General features: G+C 47.0%; 1 protein-coding gene across 2 annotated transcripts in view; it reads right to left on the bottom strand.

Annotated features, from left to right (window-relative positions):
- Cxadr (CXADR Ig-like cell adhesion molecule) overlaps positions 1-9,596 on the bottom strand; it is a 53,033-nt gene extending 43,437 nt beyond the window's left edge. Inside the window, exon 1 of one of the 2 annotated variants that reach the window (XM_031364283.1) lies at positions 9,360-9,596. In XM_031364283.1, coding sequence (XP_031220143.1) covers positions 9,360-9,402 — 43 coding nt within the window. In that variant the 5' untranslated portion in view covers positions 9,403-9,596. The remainder of the gene's footprint in view (positions 1-9,359) is intronic. The other variant, XM_031364282.1, reaches the window with a different exon arrangement.
- Between the last annotated feature and the right edge of the window lie 2,506 nt (positions 9,597-12,102).

The following is a 12,102-nucleotide window of genomic DNA, read 5'->3' as shown; positions in this document are numbered from 1 at the left end:
ATGTAAATAAAGAAAATATCTAAAATTAAAAAAAAAAAAAACAGACCACCATGGTTTTCCTGTCTTTTCCTACTGCCTCCCTGCGACAGGGGCAGGAAACAGTCTTCTCAGGGCAGCCTGCCCATGACAATCAGGTTGCTAACACTGCTGACTCTAGGTGAGACTGTTAGGGCTCTAAACCAGCTAAGCCCTCATTCCAAATCACACTGGGTGAGACTAGAAAGCAGAACAAGGCTCCAGAGGCCCGGGTGGGAAAGCAGCGGAGATACCTTACCCTCTCCGCCTCATCAAATGATCACCTGCTGTTACTAAATGGAAACCACGGTTCACTTTGTCCACCATGACCCAGAAGTCAGTTAATGGACTAGGAAAAGTGAATCTGCAGAAAAATATGAATAGCAAAGTCGCCAAAGAAGCATGAAGCAGGTTCTAGTTTTCTGAAGAAATCCTATCACCATGCCAGGGGGACCACCCACTCTGCTCACATTCCTCCATCTGTAATTTCAAACCAAATTTAGAAATTTAGAAAAGAAAGGACTCAGAAAGGTCACGCCTCTTTATTCCCTAGTGTCTAGGAAGCAGTAACTCCAGAGGTAAGATTCCTGTAATCCCACCTTCACGAAAGGCGAGACCCAAGGATCCCCAGTTCTCACGCAGACTGGCACAGAACAAGACTCTAAATATGGAAAAATAAAACATCTTTTGAACTACATGTTCATATGTGTCTATGTGGGGGGGGGGACATACATGTATATGGAGGTCAAAGGACAACTTCAGGTCTCACTCACCAGATACCATGAACTAACTTTAACTTTTTTTTGAATCAGTCTCCAGCCGAAGAACTCACAAAGTCAGCTAGGCCAGCAGCCAAGGAACTACGGAGCTCAGTGCTGGGATTCTAAGGACTACAGTGTCACTACAGCTGACCTTTTTCTTTTTATTCTTTAATCTTTTTTTTTTACAGTCTAGTTTTTATCCCCTCCAGGTCCACCCTGACTGTTCCCCATCCCAAACCTCTCCTCCCCTCCCCATCTCCAAGAGGACATCCCCACCTCACCAGGCCTACCCACTCCCTAGGGCCTCCAGTCTCTTGAGCATTAGGTGCATCTTCTCTGACTGAGTCCACACCCAGCAGTCCTCTGCCACGTGTGTGTGTGTGTGTGTGTGTGTGTGTGTGTGTGTGTGTGTGTGTTGGGGGTCTCATATCAGCTGGTGTATGCTGCCTGGTTGGTGGCTCAGTGTCTGAGCAACCTCCCAGGCCCAGGTTAATTGAGACTGCTGGTCCTCCTACAGGGTTGTCCTCCTCCTCAGTTTCTTCCAGCTTTTCCCTAATTCAACCACAGGGGTCACCAGCTTCTGTCCATTGGTTAGGTATAAATATCTGCATGTTTCAGCTGCTTTTGGGCAACGGGCAACCTTGGGAGGTAGAAGGTAGGGGGACCCTCTAGAATGCACCATAAACCTGGGAGGGTGAGAGACTCTCTCGGACCCAAAGGGAGGGCCCTTAGATCAAATGGCCAACAGAGGGGAGAGGGAACTTGTAGAGCCCACCTCCAGTAGAAAGACAGGGCATCAAGTGGAGGGATGGGGTTGCCTTCCCAACAGCTAAAAACCCTGACCCAGGATTGTTCCTGTCTGAAAGAACGGCAGGAACAAAAATGGAGAGGAGCTTGAGGAAAAGAAGTCTAATGACAGGCTCAAGTTGGGATCCAGCTCAAGGGGAGACCCCAAGGCCTGACACTGTTTCTGAGGCTACGGTGTGCTCATACATCTGACTTTCTACATGAGTTAGGTAACTGAACTCAGATCCTCATGCTGATGGCACCACCACTTTCCTGACGGCTCCTCTCCAGCTCGAAGAGGAGAACCAATCATCTAGCAATCATTTTAGAGTAGTGGTTCTCAGCCTTCCTAAAGCTGCAACCCTTTAATACAGTGCCTCATGTTGTGCTGACCGCCCCCCCAGCCCTAAAATTACTCAGTTGCTTCTTGTAACTGCGAGTTTGCTACAGTTATGAATCCTAAAGTAGATGTGGGGTTCCCAAAGGGGTCGTGACCCACATGTTGAGAGCCACTTGTTTCACATATTATTTTTATTTCCTTAAAGAGTGTAAGTCAGATGAAAACCAGGGGGCCAAGGCTCTAAGGTCATTCTGGTTAGACGCCACTTGTTTCCTGGCTTACTCTAATAATCATTTCAGAGTTCACACGCGTGACTTGTTGACCACTGAATGAACAGTCAAAACCCCTCAGCTTAAATATTTCCTTGATTTACTCACAAAAGGATCGGTTCTCACCTGATGGCTTGGGTGCTGACTGGGAAAATGTGGAAACCAGCAGACGAAAAGAATGAGTAGAGACAGAACACTAAAATTTGGGCACCCAGCTGCCACAGACACAGCCCAGCCTTGCTCAAGTCTGCCACTACACCACCTCTGACCTTCAAATGCTCTCTCCATTCCAGAGCCTTCCCCAGGGTCCCGCAGGCCAATCTGTGCCTATCCAATGAATGTGCACAGCTTCAGTGTAAGCCGGGAGGGTATGTACAGTCCCTTATCTTACAAAAGAATCCCGAGAAAACAATTACATAAGGTGTGCCAGGCGCTAAAGGGATGGGCCTGCAGCACAAGGAAAACTTCACCTAACCAAGGCCAGAGGTAAAGTTAACAAGCTTAACAGATAGTATGATACTCTGACCCGAGAAGCTCAAGGCTGGAGGGACACACATGTCTTAGAGCAGGATGTGAGCCTATGAGACAGCCAAGTCAAATCCCCCACAGTTCTGCCTGAGATTTTTGTGTGTGTGCGGCTGAGAAACAGACTTTCGTGTCAGAAGGAATGGTGCTCAGTGAAGTGAGTCTCACTGGAGACGGCTACGGGAAAAGGTTGTGAGCGATGAGACACAGACCAGAGGCTGGAAGCACAGGACTGGGAACTTCACTTGAAGCGCAAAGCTTGAAAAATTACCACTTAGGTTCCCAGTAGAAAACTGAGTACAGCGTGCCAAGGTGAAGGAAGATATTAACAAAGAGATGGGAGATAGACTGATTATCAGGGTGCGAAGTAAGAAACAGCTCAAGAGGAGAATGCTGTTTATTAAGGTTCTTCTTTATTTTCATGGTTATTTTCCTGTTCCATGTACCATGAGCATGCTGTGCCCTTAGTGCCTAAAAAGGGTGCTAGTTCCCCTGAGATTAGAGTTACAAATTGTTGTGAGCCTCCAAACAGGTGCTGGGAATTGAACCTGGGTCTTCTAGAAGAGCAGCCACTGATCTTATGCACTGAGCCAACTCCGTAGCCCCAACAGAGCTACAGGTGTGATTTAGCCAGAGGTGACTGCCATTTCACAGAAGGAATGCGACTTGGGAAGAGACAACTGAGTTAGTAAGCGCAGGCAGCTGCTTCACAAGATCTGGTTAAGATAGAAAAAGAGAAAGCAACTATGAAGGAGAAATACAGGGCTGAGAGCATACAGAGGGAGATGCTTAACAATGATAATGTCCAGAAGTTAGAAATTAGATAGGATGATCATCCTTGAGCAACCCGAGGATTCTACAGGTCATATGCAGGAGGAACAATGTTCAAGTAACGAGGTTTTTGAGGTTTTTTTTTCAATCTGAGCGAGAAAAGGCAAAATCTGATTGCATCTTTCTGGTTTGGAATCAGGGTTCAAGGGGGCAATGGTCAAAGTCTAGTTTCTATTCTCCACTAAGCCAATGCCCAGTCGCCCTATTAAAACCCAGATTTCCTCTCGCCACTACAGATAACGTCCTCATGGAATCCACTGACCCCAATTTCACAACTGTTTGCTGGCAGCAGGACCAGCCCTCATTGCTCTGTGGGTCTTTAGGACAACCTCACCCTGTCTAGTTCTCCACAGTGGTCCTTCTTTACTTCCACGTTCGAATCTCATGCTGCTTATTCCGGACGGATGCTTTCTCAGCCTTCAACATGCCTTGCGCTTTTCCTTATTCCCCCCACAGATTGTGACATCACCACAAAGATCAAACCAGAAGCTGTACTGCTGCTCTCCAGCTACTGCCTCTCCCGCAAGAACCCGGAGAGAACCTTTTATACCACCCAACACAGCATCCAAGGACCCAAGCGGAAGCCTAACACTGCTGTGCAGCCTGTCTACAGGGACCGCCCGCCCATCCTCAGACAGAGCCGACAGTTCTGCCCACTCCAGAACGACTGCACTGTTACCATTAGCGAATTTTTACAACCCCCACAGCTTCTTCACGGGTATAAGGGGCTAACTTGATCAACCTATCATGTTCTGCCAAGCTCTCAAAACAGCCTTTACATCTTTTTCCACTAGGCACACTCAGCAGTGACATCATCTGTCACTTGTGAACATTAAAAAAAAAAAAAAAAACCCTCAGGCCTCACCCTAGGCCATCTTATGAGTCATGTACAATAATAAGACTCAAAACAGTATTTGTTACATATTTTATATCCACTGAGCTTTCCAACCCCCAAGAAACATCATATCCCCTTCACTGCAGGTTCCCACATCTTTGTGAATGCATTTTACAATTTGCAATGTCACACACTACAGAGGAGGTACCTAGCACAGAGCAAAGTATATCAAAGTATATAGGGAGCCATAAACACTTGAATGAATGGATCTTTTGATCTATTAATTAATGGGAAAGTTTACTTAGGAACTTGAAACATCTAAGGTACTCAAATGACAAAGGACCGTCAGTCAAATGGTCTCTTAAGCAGGAGTGGTGGCTTATGCCTCTAATTCCTGCTCCTGCCGGCTGAGACAGAAAGATGACCATGAGTTCAAAGCCAGGCTGGGCTACATGGTACATTTCAGGCCAGCCCACCTAGCAACAGAGACTTCAGAAAGAATAAAAGAAAATTGAGACAGGAGTGGCACAAGAAAAAGAAAAAGAGGTAGAAAAGGGAGGAAGGAAAGAAAAGGAAAGAGAAGTTCAGATTCAAAGCGAGCTGAATTGGAAATCATTTCCATGTCGTATCAACAAGTTGAAGGTTACGGTGATGCTATATGAGGTCACCCAGGTTTAGGACAGAGATTGTAAAAAGGACAACATGCCAAACCATGGGACAGCTGATAGAGAAAGCAGGGAAGGACAAGTCAACCGGCTGGGAAGAACACACAGGTTATCTTTACCTTCGGTGACTTCAACAGAGAGAGAGCTTAGAACAGGACAATGAACTCATGCTGTGGAAGCTCACTCCTAGATCCCACCACCTCAGCATTCAGGAAGGTGAGCCCGTGAGGATGACCATCAGGTCAACCTGCCTACTAAGAGAATAAGTGACCTAATGAGAGCGAGCCAGAGATGGGTGGGAGGAGGGGGCAGAGAAGAGAGGAGGACGGATGGAGGGACGCACAAACCAGTGCCCTCTGGAATGACTGTATCAAGCCAAGTAATAGACAATTACCTCATACTTATTTTTTTGTGTGGTAAGAACAGTTAAAATATCAGCAATTTTCAAGACTGTTATTAAATACAGTCAACATATTCAGGAAGAGATCTCTTAAATGTCTCCCTTTGATCCAATGGAAACAATGCATCCTTTGACCACCACCACCTTCTCAATCCCTTCCTCAGTACATCCATTCTGGACACACAAAGCAACTGAGAACTGTGGCTTGGCCACGATCACATGGCAAGCGAGTGAAGGAGTCGTCGGGTTTTAGGTCTTATTCTCATTCGAAGAGTGAAAGCCAGCAGCACCATGCTACTGAACAAACCTTCCGAAATGCTGGCGCTAAGATCAGACCAGTCCAATCTTCACCACAGACGGGAAGGGCCCCAGAAAACCTCATCCCAGCTAAGGAGCTTTGGTGGCTAAAGGCATTGGGTAGTTATCTTTGGGGAACCGACCCTAGTAGGTTGTCCATGTTCCAATGGATGGCTCCACATCCATGCTTATATGGATGGCACTGACTGGGTTCTGAAAGGACATGAAATAGCTGGCAGGGGTGGGGATGGGGGTCATCTGGGAAGAGGTGAAGAGAAAACAGGAGGTTGGTAAGATAACAAACTCAGGCAGGGGTTGGCCAACACCTTTAATCCCAGCACTTGGGAGGCAGAGGCAGGCAGATTTCGGAGTTCAAGGCCAGCCTGATCTATAGAGTGAATTCCAGGACGGCCAGGGCTATACAGAAAAAACCCTGCCTCAAAAAACCAAAAGAACGAACCATATACATGTATGAAGCCCTCAAAGAATTAGGTTTTTGGTGATTTGTTTTTTATTTGTTTTATTGTGTTTTGTTTTTGAGACAAAGTCTCTCTACATACTCATGGCTGTCCTGAAACTCACTATGTGGATCAGGCTGGCTTTGAACTCAGAGATTCACCTGTCTCTACTTCCCGATTTCTGGAATTAATGGCTGGCTCAGGCCAGGCACGGTAGTGCATACATATCTATAATCTCACTACTTGGAAGTGGAAGCAGAAGAAGCAGGAAATGAAGGCCCATCCTTGGTTAGGTCAGCTTGGTCTACCTGACACTCTCGCTGAGGATAAAACTTGAGGTACACTCAGGCAGATTAGTTTCCAACAGTGTCCTGAGCGTGGAAAAGTCTTAGATTCCTCAAAGTGACTCAAAAACACTCAGCCGGGCTGGAGAGATGGCTCAGTGGTTAAGAGCACTGACTGCTCTTCCAGAGGTCCTGAGTTCAATTCCCAGCAACCACATGATGGCTCACAACCATCTGTAATGGGATCCGATGCACTCTTCTGGTGTGTGTGTGTCTGAAGACAGCTACAGCGTACTCATATAAATAAAAATTAAATTAAATTAAATTAAAAAAAAAAAAAACACTCAACCAAAACCATGAAATTAAAAGGCTAAGTCATAAAAGCCTTCAATATCTGACCCAAGGACGAACCGACAGCAGGTTCTTTTTCAGTGACTGGTGACCAGCAGCAGATCAGAGGATGTCAATTATAGGCAATCAAAGAGAAAAGTGGCTGCTTCAAAGGTATCATCTCAGTGACATGTGCCCAATGAACAGGAAAACTGTGACTGTGGAACGTTAATTTGCACACTCCTCCATGCCTCGGTTTCTCCACTCCTACAATAGAGATGACTATAATCCACACCCTGGAGAGTGTGGCTTGAGGTTAAAGGAACGTAGGGACGGCCCGTGGAGTCGGGTGTGGGGCGTACACCTGTAAATCCAGCACGTAGCAGGGAAAGGCTGAAGAAACACTACGAGTAAATTTGCTGTCTATGCATCTGGGTTCCAGACAAGCCTTGGCCTACAGAAACCCTTAAGAAAAAAACACTAGCCATTAGAAAACGTAGCAATTACAGCAGGGGATGTGTGTAGTTCAGTCAGTAGAACGGTGGAACTGAGTTCCTAATCCTAGCACAAGAGGGAAGAGGTTCAAGTGTTCAAGGTCATCCAGCCAGTGTTCAAGGTCATGCTCCAACATAAGTTGGAGGCTAGACATGCTAGCAAAGCGGGGGAAGGGAAGCTCTTTAACTGTGTAATCAAAGGTTTAATTTTACTACTACAGCTCCTAATCACATGACTCTGAACTACAGAGGCAAAAACTAGACCTCAAGAGTCCCATCAGCAACTAGGACATCACAAAACTTGCAAAGACAGCTTATAGCAGTGCAGTATTTCATGAGTAAACCTTATTTTCAAATAGAAGAGTCAACGGGTGCTAGCACTGGACTCTATTTCTCACTGTTATATTAAGAGTCAGATCTACAAAAATACTCAAAGTCATACACCAATTAGTTTCTGAAGTATCTGAAATTTGGGATTTGGACTTATTTGTTTGTTGGTTGGTTTGTTGGGGGTGGGATCAACTGGGAAATTTGAGTTCTGAAGCAGAAAAACTGTCGTGAAAATAGTTGTCCTGTTTAGACGACATTTGTCTTTTGATGTATGTTCACTACACACATATGAACTGAATGGCTAAGTATATTAAAATAGCCTTAATGGAAAGAGTGACTACCAAAGAGGCATTTCATAAGACAGAAAAAATAGCCAGCCCATTGCTTCACAAGAAAAAAAAAAAAGAGGAAGATAGGTAGTCTCCTGCACCCTTCACTCCTCCAGTTTCTGCTTTGGATGCATTCAACTTCGGTTTGTTTTACCAAACAAAGGTGGGGTTCAATGACCCTTCCTGTTTTCCAGATTTACTTTTGAAATTTCAGTCAAGCCTAAAAGATCTGTATCAAAAAAAAAAAAAAAAAGGTGGAGGTGGTGTAGTAGCCTCAGATCCACAGATTAGACTTGTTAATAGAATGTTGATCCCATGAGTAATGTTCACAGCTGTGGCATCCAACAATGGAATTAACATTTCAGCAGGAAGCAGAGAGCCATCCCAGCAGATCCAACAAACCTTCCCAACTCCGGGGATCCTAGGCAACCATGTTCGGAGACTACACTGTGTGTGTGGCTGTGTGTGCGTGCCTCCTAGAGTTGAACGTGTAAATCTTTTTTATGACTCATTTGGCTTTAAAATTCCTCCAAATGCTTAGTATAGGAAATGAGGGCGACTTGTTAAAAACACACTTAGAAAAAGATTAATTTCTAAATGCTAAAATGCTTATGCATCCTGGGGTCCAGGTATTTTTTTTTGTAATGCCTTGTTTCCCGAAAGAGACGCTCTGCAGCTGAAAGATGTACTAGGCGATTTCTAACACCACACACCTCACCACCTGAACGTCAATCATCATACAAAAAAAAAAAAATCAACTTATTACAAACCCAGGCAACTCCTCCCCACCACTGATTTCTGACTGTCGGCTCCTAATACCTCGTCTCGGGGCTGCTCGGTCGAGCTAGCCTGTTCTTTGAGACTAAAAACCCAGCAGCTTCGGTGCTTCTTTCCTAGAGGTAGCCAGGGCGATTGACACCGAACGTCTCGTCTCAGCCTTCTCTCAAATAATGGCGTTTGTAATTCAGCCTCCCCGCTTGGACTACCCGACACCTAAAATCTCGCAGCCCGGAGCTTGGAAATCAGGGGAGGCTGGCGGCACACAACACCCAGGCAGACGCGGGAAACAGACAAGGGCAGATAAAGCAAAGTGGTCCCCAGGGTAAGCAGCCCTGGAGGCGCGCCCCACACGCCGCCGGGCGAGCCTCCGCCACCGCCACCGGACGATCGGGTCCTCGCTCCGCTGCTTTCCAGACGCCTCACGCCTCCTGCGCGGCTCCCGGGGACAGAGGCATCCTCCCGGCTGGCGCGCGTGGCCCGGGCAGATGACCCCATGCATGGGTGCCCATCCGCCACCACCACGGCAGCGCCCCCAAATTGAGCCGCCCCCTCCCCCCACGCCCCATTGTTCCCGGGAGGCCGCGAGCTGGGAGCGCAAGGGATTGGGGACCGAGAGGTGCCGCAACTCACCCGCGACCCCGCACAGGAGCACGAAGCACAGCAGGAGCGCCATGGTAGCTGCCGGGTCGTAGGTGGCAGGTAAACGCTCTCGGCTGGGAGCCCCGGTTTTTCCAGAGCCTGGTACACTCCCGACTGGCTCCCGGCGGTGGCAGCAGCGAAGGCACCTCTGCGCCCCGCCCCAGCTCGGCAGGTGAACGCGTCACTTCCGGCAGCGCTCGGGAGCCCCTAAGCAAGAGCCCGCAGTGTTGGCGCCCTGGGGTTGCCATGGAAACTGGGAATCAGCCCGCGGTGCACCCCTCCCCACACCCAACCCCTTAGGGAACCTTCCAGTTCCAACAGTCTCGCGTTGTACACCTGCTTGCAGTGCGAGCCACCTCCAGCCCTCCCGAGCTTTCTTCCCTTGGTTAAATCGCCGCTTTGTGAACTGGGAACCAGCGAGCCCTTCTCGCGGATGAAACCGCAGTCACGCCCTCCCCCAGAACCCGGCTCCAGGCCGTAATTGCTCCCTCTCCCTAGACCTTGGGCTAGGTTTCTACACACCACCAGCCAGCCAGCCAGCAGTCATCGCATCCTGTGGTCAGGGGTGGGGACCTCCTGGCACCCGTGTTTCCAGAGGCGATCAGAGAGCCCCGCGAATATCTTGCCTTATTTTTGAATGGCTAGGTTCTTGTACAAGGCTCGGGAGAGGCTTTTCTTCTGCCCCTGTATACACTAGACCTATAAAATAAGGCTACAGGTTTAACAAATACTTGGGGCTTTTCTCCTCCTTGCGATTATGAGTCATCCCATCCCTGAAGGACAAGAGAACTTTGAAAAGTGAGATGGCTAAATGAACGGGAATGGCCCTTGGAGATTAGTGATTTGAAGAGCCTTGCAACCCTGCCCTGTAGCTCTCCATGCTCTTGTCTGCAGACTTGTCCTTGCTTTCTGTTCTTGGTTGCTCTTCCCAGATCATTTTTTTAAAACTGTAGAGATGTTGAAATTCACAAGAGCCCCGTATTAGGAGGTAGAAAACAGAAGAAACCAGCTTAATGGCCAAGAGTTAGGGGTCTGGGTGGGCAAGTTATTTAGAAGTGAAAGTGAAATAATGCATTTTAAAAATGCTTGGCAGGGCAAGAGATGATGTCTCAGCAGTTAAGAGCAATGGCTGCTCTTCCAGAGGTCCTGAGTTCAATTCCCAGCAACCATATGGTGGCTCGCAACCATATGTAATGGGATCTAGTACCCTTTCCTGGTGTGTCTAAAGACAGTGACTGTGTATTCAAATATATGAAAATAAATAAATATTTTTTAAAAATACTTGGCATTCTGCAGAGCTCATGGAAGTGCTCAGCAAGTAGCAGCTAATAAAGGAATATTGGGAATGGCTAATTGCTTGTTGAACCAGAAAAGAGAGAAGGCAGGTATGTAGGCTTGGATAGGAATAGTCCCCCAGAGGCTCGTATGCTTAGTCACCAGGGAGTGGCACTCTTCCGAAGGATTAGAAGGATTGGGTACTGCAGCCTTTTGGAGTGGGTGTGGCCTTGTTGGAGGAGGGGCATCCCTGGGGCAGGCTTTGAGGTTTCAAAAAGCCCACAAGACTCTGCCTTTCTTGCCTCTTCCCCCACTCCCAACCCCACCTCCCCTCTGTATAGATCAAGATATAGCTCTCGGCTACTTCTGCATCATACCTGCCTGTCTGCTTGCTCCCTGCATGATTATGGGCTGAAACTGTAGGCAAGTCTCCAATTAAACGCCTTATTTTATAAGAGTTGCCTTTGCATGATGTCTATGCATAGTAACAGAACAATAACTGGGACAGACGAGTAACCAGACCTAAGGCTAAGCTCACTTCCACAGGGGAGAAAAAGAGTATAGACCAAGAAGAGGTGCCCTACACTGCTAAAAACCTTAAAGAGTTGGCCAATTCAGTCAAGCAGAGGTCTGGGAATGTTCTTTAAGGGGGTGAGACAATGACAGAAGAAGGAACATAAAACTGGATTAGGCTGAGTTTATTGATATGGGCCCACTGAATGGAGATTCTAGATTTATGGAGAATCTAGAAGCTCCATATGTATGGAAGCTTGCACAATGGGGTGTCAAATGTCTGACTAGTTGGCTGAAGCATTTGGTTTTTTGTTTTTTGTTTTGGGGTTTTTTTTGTTTTGTTTTGTTTTGTTTTGTTTTGTTTTTTTGGTTTTTCGAGACAGGGTTTCTCTGTATATCCCTGGCTGTCCTGGAGCTCACTCTGTAGACCAGGCTGACCTCGAACTCAAAAATCCACCTGCCTCTGCCTCCCAAGCGCCGGGATTAAAGGCGTGCGCCACCACTCCCAGCTAGGCTGCAGCATTTGTCAAAAGATGGCCTACTAAAAAAGGAGTTGGAGATGCCCTACCATCATACCTGTCATTATACCATATCCATTGGTTTAGTGTTGATGAAGGGATTTTAAGATTCAGAGAAATTGCAAAGCTAGAGTGGGTAACTGTGTAAAACCTAAATTTCCACATAGGCAAGGTCCAGGGGACATGCCCTTCAGTCATCCTTTAAACTACAGAATTGTGAGAGGGGCACCAGCATATTTGAAGAGCTTTGTTGTCAGTCTTGGAGTTGAGACACAAAGCTGCTCAATTAAATGAGTTAAATGCAATGGGTTTAATTAGGCTATGAGGTAACAGAAGCCAGGCAACTTTCCAGAACAATGCAATCTTAGTCAGTCAGCATAGACAGAGCAAAAATCCATAATGGCCTGACCCATAACTGTCAGCACAGG

The sequence above is a fragment of the Mastomys coucha genome, unplaced genomic scaffold (genome assembly GCF_008632895.1).
Source record: "Mastomys coucha isolate ucsf_1 unplaced genomic scaffold, UCSF_Mcou_1 pScaffold12, whole genome shotgun sequence".
Classification (NCBI taxonomy): Eukaryota; Metazoa; Chordata; class Mammalia; order Rodentia; family Muridae; genus Mastomys; species Mastomys coucha.
This window is presented reverse-complemented; position numbering and strand designations above follow the sequence as displayed.